This window comes from Rhinopithecus roxellana, chromosome 12 (assembly GCF_007565055.1).
Source record: "Rhinopithecus roxellana isolate Shanxi Qingling chromosome 12, ASM756505v1, whole genome shotgun sequence".
Classification (NCBI taxonomy): Eukaryota; Metazoa; Chordata; class Mammalia; order Primates; family Cercopithecidae; genus Rhinopithecus; species Rhinopithecus roxellana.
In genome coordinates this window covers 27,473,670-27,486,476 of record NC_044560.1, presented here as the reverse complement: position 1 = coordinate 27,486,476, position 12,807 = coordinate 27,473,670, and the positions used below count along the sequence as shown (strand labels likewise).

Below are 12,807 nucleotides of genomic sequence, written 5' to 3'. Positions count from 1 at the left end.
CGACTGATATTATATATTCCACCTGGAACTGTTTCCCGAATCTCCAAGGTTCGTCCTGCTTATACGGAAGGTCCTTTAGGAGGCAGTCTATTGTCATCATTAAGTTCCCCCACTCTTCCCACCCCGTGGTTCCAAAGATTTATAAGCTTAGAATACATTCCCAAACCACCACCCATAAAGCAAATACAGGGTCCCATTGCATTGCTACTATATATTTGCATCAATCATAGCACCAACTATTTAATTACAATCACAGCTTTAAGTCAGTTGACAGAAATCCTATGAGCAGTTTCCTAGTGCATCGTACATCTTTGGTGTAGGGCAGGCGAAAGGGTCTACAATGTGCAGCTGTCTAAAAGAACATCTTAAAGACAACCTGGCTGACCTGTTGTTCTTAGCGCCCTCTGAAAAGCAGTAAACTACAACTCCTTCTGTCAACCATTGCCTAACTATATAAAGGATCATGATGAATCTATGTGACTTGCCATCCCGTCACTAAGGTCTTATAACATACATACAAACATCATAGCAAAAGGAAAGAAAGAAGTTGGAAGGGGTAGAAAAAAATGTCTCTAAGTGCCCCTAAATTAAAATTTCAAAAAATCCTGAGATATGAGCCTCCATTTTGATTGTGCTCAATGACTTAAAATTTGATGAAACGAACAAGCTTACAAAGAGTCAGACTTCAGACAAAATCATTTAACACTAAGTTGAGAAATCACTCTTTCGAAGCGTCTGTTTCAAACATGTTACATACTATAATCTAGAATCAGAAATTATGAATCTCAAAATTCTTTTCAATAAAACCAAGATTTCAGATTCCTGCTAGGTACCCAAGAGAGCAGTCTGCCAGGAAAGAATGATCTAAAACCTATCCAGTAGGGTTATTGCACAGTGGGGCCCACAGGACGATGGTTTCCAAGGGCTAGTCCTTATATTAAAAAAGGCCACAATAAATACATCTATATATTATGCCCCACTCTAACTTGACATGGTAAACACAAATATGATGAATTTTGCTTTAAAAAGAAACTCCTGAGGAAAGAAAAAGATGGAAAACTCTACCAAGGCCACTTAAGTCAGAAACTGTAATTACTATTACCACTGCCACAAAGGACACTCTCCAAATAGACTGACCATTCCAAGCACCAAGATTAACCAGTGACAAGGTCATCACACTTCAGTATTTCACTCAGATCACAGCTCGCACTGAGCGTTTAAAGAACTTCCTGGCAGAAGATGAGTCTAGAAAGGAAATAAGCTGCTGGCAATCAATCCATTCCTGAACTTAAGTTCATCATTAGTCATTAAGGGTTGAGGTGTTATCAGTGAGATGCTAGCAAACCCAAACTCTAGCAAATTCCAGTGTTTAGGCTATTATTTTTCCCTCACAGTTCTTGACATCTGCAAATGGAATTACGGTTGTTCTGTTCTTTTAAAAATCTGGATAGCACCATGTTTCACTCTCGTTTTAACTGCCCCACAATATGCCATCCAATGTAATAAGGATTCATGGCAATCCATGCAGCAGCCTGCAATGCACAAAGGAGCCCAAGATTTAAACCCTCCTGTTCACTCTATTAAAATGTCAAATCCTAAGCACACAAATAAAAACATACCACTCTACGATAAGATATTCAATTATTCTCCAATTTCCTGTTATAATTAATGATTCATGATACACAGAGCACTGGGTAGAATTCCAAACACCAAACTATGTGGTCAAAAGTTTCTAAATTGACAACTGAGCCAGCAAGTCACACCTTGCCATCAGCACAGACACACACAGTATGGAGAGTTAATCTGTTTTTAGCTGGATGGGTAGTGGGATTTCTCATGGCTTTTGCTTTTCAAAGCATTTACTCTCGTTCTAAAACAGTATGCTATACACAAAACCATCCATTTTATTCCAGGATACATCTTAATGAGAATAAAAAGCTTTTGTATGCACATACTGCCAATACATGTAAAAAGGCCTAAATTTTAACAAGTAGGATAGACAAATTCATGAGACAAGAGATCATAAATTACTTTGGCCGAAAAAAATCTTTAAAAAAAATCTGGCTCAACATTCTGCTTGCAGGTTTCTACATATACTGTATATGTGGTGAGTGTGTATGTGTGTGTGTATAGAGAGAGAGCTTTCTTTTGTTTAAAGGGAATGGAGAACAGTCTAGCCCACTTTCCCATAGTCATGTAGGAACTACGATGTTTTTTGCGAGCAAAACAAGAAGTGCAAGGTCTGCATTCCCACCAACTCGATGCAAAGCTCCAAGAGCTTCCTGCAAAGTAAAGCCAGCACGGAGAATCCGGTCAATATCTGCGGCAGGAAAAATCAATGGTGGAAGAATGGCAGGACTTGATGATGGATGGCTGGTAGGTGGTTCATATTCAAGTAACAGCCTCGAAGCTTCAGGACAGACATTTTCTGTGGTTTCAGGCCTGTCTGTTATTGAATTCTGTATGCCCTGACCTAAGTCTTTAACCAATATGAAATTGGATGACAAAGACTTAGTTTGCTCAGAAGTCTGATTGAGTGCATCCTCCTCACCTGCTAAAAGTTTGGGTGAAATTTCTACACCTAAGGTGCAGTGTAACTGATTAGATGTTTTAGCTGAGGTTACAGTTACAGAACTGTTCTTGTTTATGGATTCCCTCGATTTGGGGACACCTTCCTCATCAGTTGACAGACCATCACCTAGACTCCTGAAGTTTCCACTTTCTACAGCTTCTATTCCAGTGTCAGATGAAGTAACTGTTGATTTTTCTGTCTTCATTGATACAGATACGGCCTGATGAAAGGAGACTTGTGGACACTGTTCATTCCTGGTAAGATGCTCGTTTCGGGTCCATCTTTCAGAAAGGTCTTTAATACTGGTTTGGCCCTCAGCTATGGTTTCTGATTGACAGATTACTTCTTCAGATGTATTTTCTGAAGCTGGTTTACTGCTAACAACCAAAAGTTCATGAAGTTCTTTCAAGGCGGCCGTTATAGATGAACAAGATTCTTCTGCTGACTCCACAGAGGGCTGACAACTGCCACAGAAACTTGAAGAGGAGGAGCAATGGCTATATTCTTTATTTGTTCCAGATATTTCAACACTAGTTTCTGGGGGCTGTAAATCCTGAGTGGAAATGGAATCATTCAAAATTTCAGATGAAGGGTTACATTTTGATGTTTCTACTTCCATCAAGGGATTATCTAAAGTGAGATCCAAGGCACCAATGTTCTTGACATTGGCATTCTGCCTGCCTGTTGAATTAAGCACAGTAACTAGGGACTGTTCAGCTGTATCTATTTCCATAAGTGTTTCTGAATTTGAGCAGCCACTGCATCCTGAAGGTGGAATACTTTTCTTCGTACTTGGAAGATCCACATTCTGTGGGAGCCCATTTCCTTTCATCGTAGCTTCCAAATCAACAATTTTGTGTTGATTCTGTTGCCTTTCTTCAGGAAGCTCAAGGTCCCCTATGTTACAAAGATATTCTCGGTCATGTGAAGCTTTTTGTTGTGCAACCTCATACTGTTCATTCCCTGGTTGTTCGTGCTGCTGAGAGTCACTCACTTGACTCAGGTTATGATTTTCTGGATGCCAATCCTTTTCACCTAGAAACATCTGTGGTTCACGCATCCTAGTAGATGTGACAGATAAACTAGCTTCCTGTCTTGTGTGGAGATGACATTTGAGGCCCTGGGTGCTTCTTTCAGCAGATTCCTCCAGATTACCTGCAACAGTTGTTTCTTCGGGTGAATTCTGCATAGGTATAGCTGGACTCTGGTCTGTTGGAGCATGGTCTGCTGAGGAAGCATGATCGGAAAGATCTTGTAAAGAAAGATGTTCTTTCTTTTTAGAGTTTATCTGGAATTCAGCTGAAGCCTTCAAAGCCTTCACAGCTTTAGGTTCAATGCTATCTGGGTCACTGGGCTTGATAGGGCAGACTGAAGCAGAGACAGAGTGAGCAAGACTCAAAGGATTACCAGTATCAGGACTCTGTCCTAAAGAATGGGCTGGATGGTTAAACCCATCTGAAGTTGGTAATGATGACATTCCCAGTGAGGTAGATTCTTTACCGCTTTTCTCTATATGGAACACAGGGGAAAGGAAAAATATTAATTAGCAGGTAACTAACGCCACTAAATTACCAGAGGATACAAATCTAAATAGGGCAGAATAAAATAAGGTCCTCAAACTCGGGTTTCTCTTATACAAACAGAAATTATTTTAAAATTATTTTCTCATCGTGGTAGACAATCACAACATCAGAATAAGAGGTAGACGCGTTCTTAATAAAATATGCATACTGTAATTCAATGTGATTAAGTACCATTAACATGCATTCACAAAATGGCGGGGTTAGTGCTCAGGACTGAAGGACATTTATGTTTCTTTATTCCCTAGTCTACAACTCTAGAATAGTTTCTCCAAGTGTATTTTTTTCACCACTTGCCCTAAAACCACCAGGGATGCTTGTGATGTATGCAGACACTGGGGTACCATACTTGAGAGTAAATCCAGGAATGTGCATTTTCAATAAGCCCCTTGGGTGATTCTTCAGGATATTACAAATCGTGAGAATCTTTGCACCAGAATGATTCTCATGCTAACACACTTTTTTGTTTCAAATGTAAACACTGAGGTTACAAATGAGAAGTCTAAAACCAGGTATACCTGGACAGAGAGGGAATTATAAAGAGAAATAAGAAATAACATAATGATTGGGGACACAGAAGCAAATGTTCTATTTTATTTCTAGCCAAGCTTTCCAAAAATCATGGTAAAACTGGGTGAGCATCTGATGCAGAGTACAAAAGTAAACGAATGATCAGCAGATTAAATCACAGTCATCATCCTACCACATAATACAACTTTAAACTTAAAAGGCTTGTAAATTTTTATCACATTAAGAGTGTGCAACTAAGTTAAGAATACTTAAGTATTGGCCGGGCGCGGTGGCTCAAGCCTGTAATCCCAGCACTTTGGGAGCCCGAGACGGGCGGATCACGAGGTCAGGAGATCGAGACCATCCTGGCTAACATGGTGAAACCCCGTCTCTACTAAAAATACAAAAAACTAGCCGGGCGAGGTGGCGGGCGCCTGTAGTCCCAGCTACTCGGGAGGCTGAGGCAGGAGAATGGCGTGAACCCGGGAGGCGGAGCTTGCAGTGAGCCGAGATTGCGCCACTGCACTCCAGTCTGGGCGACAGAGCGAGACTCCGCCTCAAAAAAAAAAGAATACTTAAGTATTTCAAAGAAAGGGGAATGTGGAGGGAGATGGTTCATTAATAGTTTTTCAACTAGCAATGACTACTTAAATTCATTGCTACTTAATGGCCACCAAAACAAGATGACAGTCTAAAACACTAGCTCAGTGTAAGCATCATAAGGATATCATTAAACATCAGTTCCAGCTCTTCTTTTGCCACTGATTCAGTTAAAAATTGACCTCTATGCACTTAAGAGTTTTTTTTCTTTTTTGAGACGGAGTTTCGCTCTTGTTGCCCAGGCAGGAGTGCAATGGCGCCATCTCAGCTCACTGCAATCTCCGCCTCCCGGGTTCAAGTGATTCTCCTGCCTCAGCCTCCCTTACACGCATGCACCGCACGCCTGACTAATTTTGTATTTTTAGTAGAGACAGGGTTTCTCCATGTTGGTCAGCGTGGTCTCGAACTCCTGACCTCAGGTGATCCGCTTGCCTCGGGGTCCCAAAGTGTTGGGATTACAGGCGAGACCCACTGCGCCCGACCATTGTAAGATCTTTAATTAAAAATCAAAAAGGGCTGGGCGCACTGGCTCATGCCTGTAATCCCAGCACTTTGGGAGGCCGAGGCAGGTGGATCACCTGAGGTCAGGAGTTCGAGACCAGCCTGGCCAACATGGTGAAACCTCATCTCTACTAAAAACACAAAAATTAGCCTGGCTTGGTGGCGGGTGCCTGTAATCCCAGCTACTCGGGAGGCTGAGGCAGAAGAATCGCTTGAACCCAGGAGGGAGAGGTTGCAGTGAGCCAAGATTGCGCCATTGCACTCCAGCCTGGATGAAAGAATGAAACTCGGTCAAAATAAAAAAAATAATAATAATAAAAAATAAAAATCAAAAGGCCAGTAACAAAAATGACTTCAAAATACAATTATTAGGGCAGATGCAACTCAAATGCTCAGTGCTAAATGTTAACATCCAACAAGGGGGCTTGATCTTAAAAAGAAGCAAAGCAGTTATATTCAAATGGCTTTACATCATTCTAATAAACTACTGGTTAACAGCACGAGAAGACAAAGCACTGTTTCAGGAAGCTATTGACTTCCCATGAAACAACCTTACCTTACTTATACTTTCGGGGTAAAAAGGAAAACTGCGCTTATCTCAGTTTAGGCTATACCCATTAGAGTCCAGAAACACAGTTATTAGTTTTTTTATTTTCATCCCACCAGATGTCTAACAGTTATTAGTTTTATTTATAAATTCCTAAGGCTGACTCTGGAAGAGGCTGAATTTTGAACTAATGTTAACAAAAACAATGCATTGTAGTGAAATATCCATGTAAGCAACATAAAGAGGTATGGTAAGGGCCTTCTGGTATTTGTGTGTTAGTTATAAACAAGTGAGGTCAAGGTGAACACACCCTCAATTAATTTTGTACTAAGAGTTGCATATAATCCTCCTGTAGCTGAGAAGGTCAGTTTCAGTAGCCTAAGTCCTAAATGAAGCGGAGGACCAGGTCAGTTTACAGAATGATAGGAAAAGAGGATGAGGACAGTGGATATTAAGAATAATTAAACGATGCCTGCTTTTAACCTATCCTTATAAGAAAAAGAAAAAGGAAAGAAAGAAGAGAAACTAAATGCTATGTATCTAATTCCAACCAGCCTGCAACCTCCTACAAAGTCTTATGATGATGGCTTAAAAGACCATCTTTCCTCCTCTGAGTAAGTCAGTCAATGTACTCGAGCTGATGTTTACCACATTTACATGAGAAGAAATGAAAGCAGAGTGCTTCCTGAAAATCTGTCAGGCCAGGGACAGAAGGAAAAGCAAAGCCTTAGCTCCTGTTGTTGTTCACAGAGTCACCCTTGACAAGTCCCCTGGCCTAAGTTTCCATTTCTTCTTTAACAAAATTAAAATTTCTAACCCTCTATAACTCCAGGTAGTTGTGTGCAGTAATGTAAAAAAGTAACTTTCAGTTTTTCAGAGGAAAGGAACTTATGAAACCCATAAAAGCATAGTTATCTCCAACAACAAAGTGTTGTGATGCCAATATTCTTGATGTGGTATTTATAGTAGCCAAGATGGGGTAGGTATAATAGACACTGTTTTTACTGGGATTTTCTCCCTCTTGCATGGTTCTAATAACGAATACATTTTTCAACAGGAATTTATGTTACGTATGCACGTATGCATACCAAAATACAAATGCATATAGGCTAGTTGTAACCAGACTGAACAAGGTGAAATGGTGAATAACAAATGCTAACTTCCCAAACTGCTGCAGATACAGACTTTCAGATCACAGATGACAACTGGATGGAAGGCTTAACATAGTGTCTATAAATACCTGGTCTGGGGCCCACTCCAGCTGCAGTACACACACACTACATGCATCATGGCTTCTGACGCTCTGTGTGAATTAGGAAACAGACAAGCAAACTTGGGTTAACAATGCAAACCACACAGCATGCAGGGTTATAGTCTCCGTTCTTAGTCATCTTTAAAATCAGGAACTGGTAGATTCAAAGTTGGGGGATGTTTCTGTAGTTTGGACATCCAAAATATTTGCTGGTTGCTTTCATTCTCTCACAATACACACAGCAATTTGTTAATTTCAACAGATTTTTAATAGATCTTGTAAAGAAATTAATTTTACGTTTCTACACATAGAGAATTCATGGGCAAATGTGAGACAGGCGAAGAAAGCAGATACATCTGATGGAATTAGGTGATTAAAAAAACTTCTTTTTTTTTTTTTTTGAGGCGGAGCCTTGCTCTGTCGCCCAGGCTGGAGTGCAGTGGCCGGATCTCAGCTCACTGCAAGCTCCGCCTCCCGGGTTCCCGCCATTCTCCTGCCTCAGCCTCCCGAGTAGCTGGGACTACAGGCGCCCGCCACCTCGCCCGGCTAGTTTTTTGTATTTTTAGTGGAGACGGGGTTTCACTGTGTTCGCCAGGATGGTCTCGATCTCCTGACCTTGTGATCCGCCCGTCTCGGCCTCCCAAAGTGCTGGGATTACAGGCTTGAGCCACCGCGCCCGGCCTAAAAAAACTTCTTATGGAGTAAAGTTGAGTGAACATATATCTAACAGTCCTTTCCAAATTTCTTTCTCAGTTGAGATTCAATTTTAGAGGAAAACAAACCACCCAATTAAATTCTATCCTAGCTTATCTTCTTTATTTTTTCATCGGTATTTAAATACATCAGGCTGAGCACAGTGACTCTGGCCTGCAATCCCAACACTTTGAGAGGTCCAGAAGGATCACTTGAGGTCAGGAGTTCGAAACCAGCTGGGGCAACATAGTGAGACCTCATCCCTACTATTAAAAACATGTTTTTTTTTTTTTTAACATTTTAATATAGAGTTTATATAAAGTATTTAAAAAATAAGTTTTTGTCTGTTTTTTGTTTTTGAGACAGAGTCTCACTGTTGCCTACGCTGGAGTGCAGTGGTGCAACCACAACTCACTGTAGCATTGACCTCCCCAGGATCAGGAGATCTTCCCACCTCACCCTCCCGAGTAGCTGGACCACAGGTGCATGCCACCATGCCTGGCTAATTTTTTTTTTTTTTTTTTTTTTTGAGGAGTCTCATTCTGTCACCCAGGCTGGATTAGAGTGGTGCAATCTTGGCCCACTGCAACCTCTGCATCCCGAGTTCAAGCAATTCTCCTGCCTCAGCCTCCAGAGTAGATGGGATTACAGGTGCCCACAACCATGCCTGGCTAATTTTTTATTTTTAGTAGAGATGAGGTTTCATCTCTAGTAAAATACTTTCACCTACTATGTCCAGAGTATTTATTCGGATGATATTAGGAAGTCAATGTTCTAAATAAAAAGGACCTGATATGTAGACTTATTTCATTACTTAAATATTACAAAAATTAGCACAAGCCATGCTACGAGCAACAAAAGGTTATTTAAGTAAAAAGTCATTTTCTTTTAATTCTTTAAAGTTGGTACACCCCCTTCGCTAAGCCTGGAAACATAAGTGTATCTATTTTAATCTCCCAAACTTTTATTAAAATAAGGTAATTACCAAAAAAGGATAACTGATATTAGTAGGTTAGAAAACACTGCTATCATCAGCTGATGTTTCTTAAATAATGGCACCAAGACTGTGGAGGTTAAAAGGAAAAAAAAAAGACATTTCATAAAATGATAATATATCCTCATATTAACACACAGCATCACAACTAAGATGATAAATTACACCCCAAATGCAAAACCTTGTAAGAAGCTATGTCAAACTCATTCAAGCTTACCTTGCTGGTAAGATTAAAACTACTATAAGTTAGTCTGTCTGGTTGTTCAAAATTCCCCCCTTCCTACAAAATACTTAATTTACAACCAAAACTGTACTTAATATAAAAACTTGAGCCAAAAGGTGATGGGAGTCAATTCTTTTTTTTTTGACACAGGATCTCACTCTGTCACCCAGGCTGGAGTGCAGTGGCGCAATGATGGCTCACAGCAGCCTTGACCTCCTGGGGTTAGGTGATCCTCCCATCTCAGCTTCTCAAGCAGCTGAGACTATAGGTGAGCCACCATTTTTTTTTTTTTTTTCCTTATAGAGACAGAGACTCACTATGTTGCCCAGGCCGGTTTCAAACTCCCAGGCTCAAGTGATCCTCTTGCCTCGGCCTACCAAAGTGCTGGGATCACAGGAATGAGCCACCACGCCCTGACTCAAACTGTACTTTATATGTAAAACTAAGTTAAAAGGTGATGGGGTTGATTCTGAACAAAGTCAAATTGGAAAACTCCATCTGCCACCCACACCCATTCTAAAGCTCAATGACAGACATCTGAATGTTCTCCAGTAAAACAGTGGCAAAAGCTGCCTGGTTGTTTTTACAACTCTTACCACTTTCGTCTTTAGGATAAAGCTATTCCCTGAACTTGTAAATCTAGTATTTTACTGTACTAGAAAAAGCAATGTGTGACAGTAGTCACATTGATGAATAATTCCAGCACAAGACTGTAAAATAACCCAAACTCAAAAGTAAATTCTATTCAGCTTTTAGAAAATATATCCTAGAGTCGCTCGCTGCTCTATAATAAATGGGGGGTTTCAGCAAAACTGTGTTACCCCATTTTACCCAGAAAACTTAGCTCCATCATTACATTTAAACAAGCTAAACAACTGAGACTTAGAAAGAAGTATTAGGTAGCACAATTTCAATACATATAGTGCTAATACGGCCTGATGACAATACTGTAATCTCAGACCATAACAATGCATCTTCAGTAATGTTCAGTTATGCTGGTCAGGCATAGTGGCTCGCTCCTATAATCCTGTCATTTTGGGAGGCTGAGGCAGGTGGATTGCTTGAGCCCAGGAGTTCAAGACCAGCCTGGGCAACATGGCAGAACCTCATCTCTACAAAAAATATAGAAATTAGCTAGACGTGGTGGCAAGCACCTGTAGTCATAGCTACTCAGGAAGGGGAGATGGGAGGATCAGCCTGGGTGACAGAGTAAGACCTTGTCTCAAAAAAAAAAAAAAATTTTTTTTTTAGTTAAGTAAATAAAAATTTATCCTTCTTTTTGTTGGTTCTTCTGTCTTTGTGGCAGCACTTTCAGTAAATATTTTAAAAGTTAGGGCTGCTTACACACAGTAGCAATGATACCTTTCAAAATAAACCAGGTCTAAGAGGCATGGTGGCTCATGCCTGTAATACTTTGGGAGGCTACAGCAAGAGGATCCACTTGAGCCTGTTTTGAGACTGAGGCTGAGGCTGCCGTGAGCCATGGCTGCACCACTGCACTCCAGCCTGGGCAACAGAGCAAGACCCTGTCTACATAAATAAAATAAAATAAAATAAAATAAAAAAAGCCTAATAAAAGGAAAGAAATAGGGAAACTGTTGGACTCAAAAGTTAATATCTGTTTACTGTCTTATATAATTTTCTTTAGGAAAATCACAAAACAAAAACATACAAAAAAAACTTCCTAAAAAAATTTAGGAAGCTTCTAAAACGTATCTAAGCAAAATAACCCCAATCTATCTTAAACATAGCAATGAGCTGTTCTTAATCTGTTGAAATACTAAAATACAGAATGTTTCTCCTTTTTATGATAGTGTCTCACTCGGTTGCCCAGGCTGGAGTGCAGTGGTGCCATCTTGGCTCACTGCAACCTCCACCTCCCAAGTTCAAGCAATTCTCCTGCCTCAGCCTCCCAAGTAGCTGGCATTACGGGGGTGTGCCACTGCACCCTGCTAATTTTTATATTTTTAGTAGAGATGGGGTTTCACCATGGCCAGGCTGGTCTCAAACTCCCGACCTCAGGTGATCCGCCCACCTGAGCCTCCCAAAGCACTGGGTAACAGGCGTGAGCCACCACGCTGGGCCAGAATACAGATTTTTTATTATTGTATTAAGAGATGGGTTTGGATATGGTAGCTCACACTTGTAATCCCAGCACTTTGGGAGGCCAAGGCAGGAGGATTGCTTGAGCCCAGGAGTTGGATAGGCCTGGACAACACAGCAAGACCCCATCTCCCTATCTCTGCTAAAAATAAAAAAAATTAGCTAGGTGTAGTCCCAGCTACTCAGGAGGCTGAGATGAGAGAATTGCTTGAGCCCAGGAAGTCAAGGGTACAGTGAACTACAATCACGTCACACCGCACACTGAACTCCAACCTGGGTGACAAGAGTGAGACAACGTCTCCCAAAAAAAAAAAAAAAAAAAGGAAGATCAAAGGAGGAGGTTAAGAAGATAATAATGAACACATCTACTACTGGACCATGAGACTGATTAAAAACTGAAAAGGTTCCTACCCCTTCTGAAGCCCACATTTCCCTGGCTTACCCATCAATAACAAGTATTGAAGAGTTCAGCCATTCCAAATACCTGCATCCTCTGCTGATTTTTGAAGGGCTTCTGCTAATTCTTGGTCTGCAATCTCCTCTGGCCGTACATCCTCTCTTCCGGCCCCATATGCCAACCGGGCGCATTCTGGTAGCTCTCCCTCAGGAAGAAAGGTGGTCTGGGAGCCTGTGGTGCCGATCACGAGTACATTTTTCTTCAGGTCAATGGAACACTTAGAAGAAAGAAACCAAATAATAATAGCAGATAAAACATCATGCAGAAACATTATGATCCTTAATTTAAAACTCCAATCACAAATGGCCAGGCACGGTGGCTCATGCCTATAATCCCAGCACTTTGGGAGGCTGAGGAGGATGGATCACCTGAGGTCAGGAGTTCTAGACCAGCCTGGCCAACACGGTGAAACCCCGTCTCTACTAAAAATACAAAAATTAGCCAGGTGTGGTGGCACATGCCTGTAATCCCAGCCACTTGGGAGGCTGAGGCAGAAGAATCGCTTGAACCTGGGAGGTGGAGGTTGCAGTGAGCCAAGATGGCACCAGGCAAGGCAGTCTCCACAGTATTCTTTACGCCATACTAATGCTAACTTCCTTTTTTGTGTATTTTATAACTACTTAATAGACAGTTGTGCACATATATGATTTACATCTATAAAGGTGGAGACTGCAGGTCTATACCATGACTAAAAAAATAAGGAAAGGCAGTGACAAGGTTTTACTGATACATTCATTCATTCATTCATTCGTTCTATTTAGAATGCTGGGTGTTA

At 41.0% G+C, this 12,807-nt stretch overlaps 1 protein-coding gene across 4 annotated transcripts in view; it reads right to left on the bottom strand.

The window, feature by feature from the left end:
• Window positions 1–1,887: 1,887 nt before the first annotated feature.
• LOC104677700 (protein DDI1 homolog 2) overlaps window positions 1,888–12,807 on the bottom strand; it is a 46,145-nt gene continuing 35,225 nt past the window's right edge. For 2 of the 4 annotated variants that reach the window (XM_010382823.2, XM_030942623.1), the window contains exons 8-9: window positions 12,060–12,249; window positions 1,888–4,081 (exon numbers count right to left, since the gene is read on the bottom strand). In XM_010382823.2, the coding sequence (XP_010381125.1) occupies window positions 2,193–4,081; window positions 12,060–12,249 (2,079 nt within the window). In that variant the 3' untranslated portion in view covers window positions 1,888–2,192. Of the gene's footprint in view, window positions 4,082–7,550; window positions 7,614–12,059; window positions 12,250–12,807 lie in introns of all 4 variants that reach the window. The other 2 variants (XM_010382824.2, XM_010382827.2) reach the window with 2 other exon arrangements.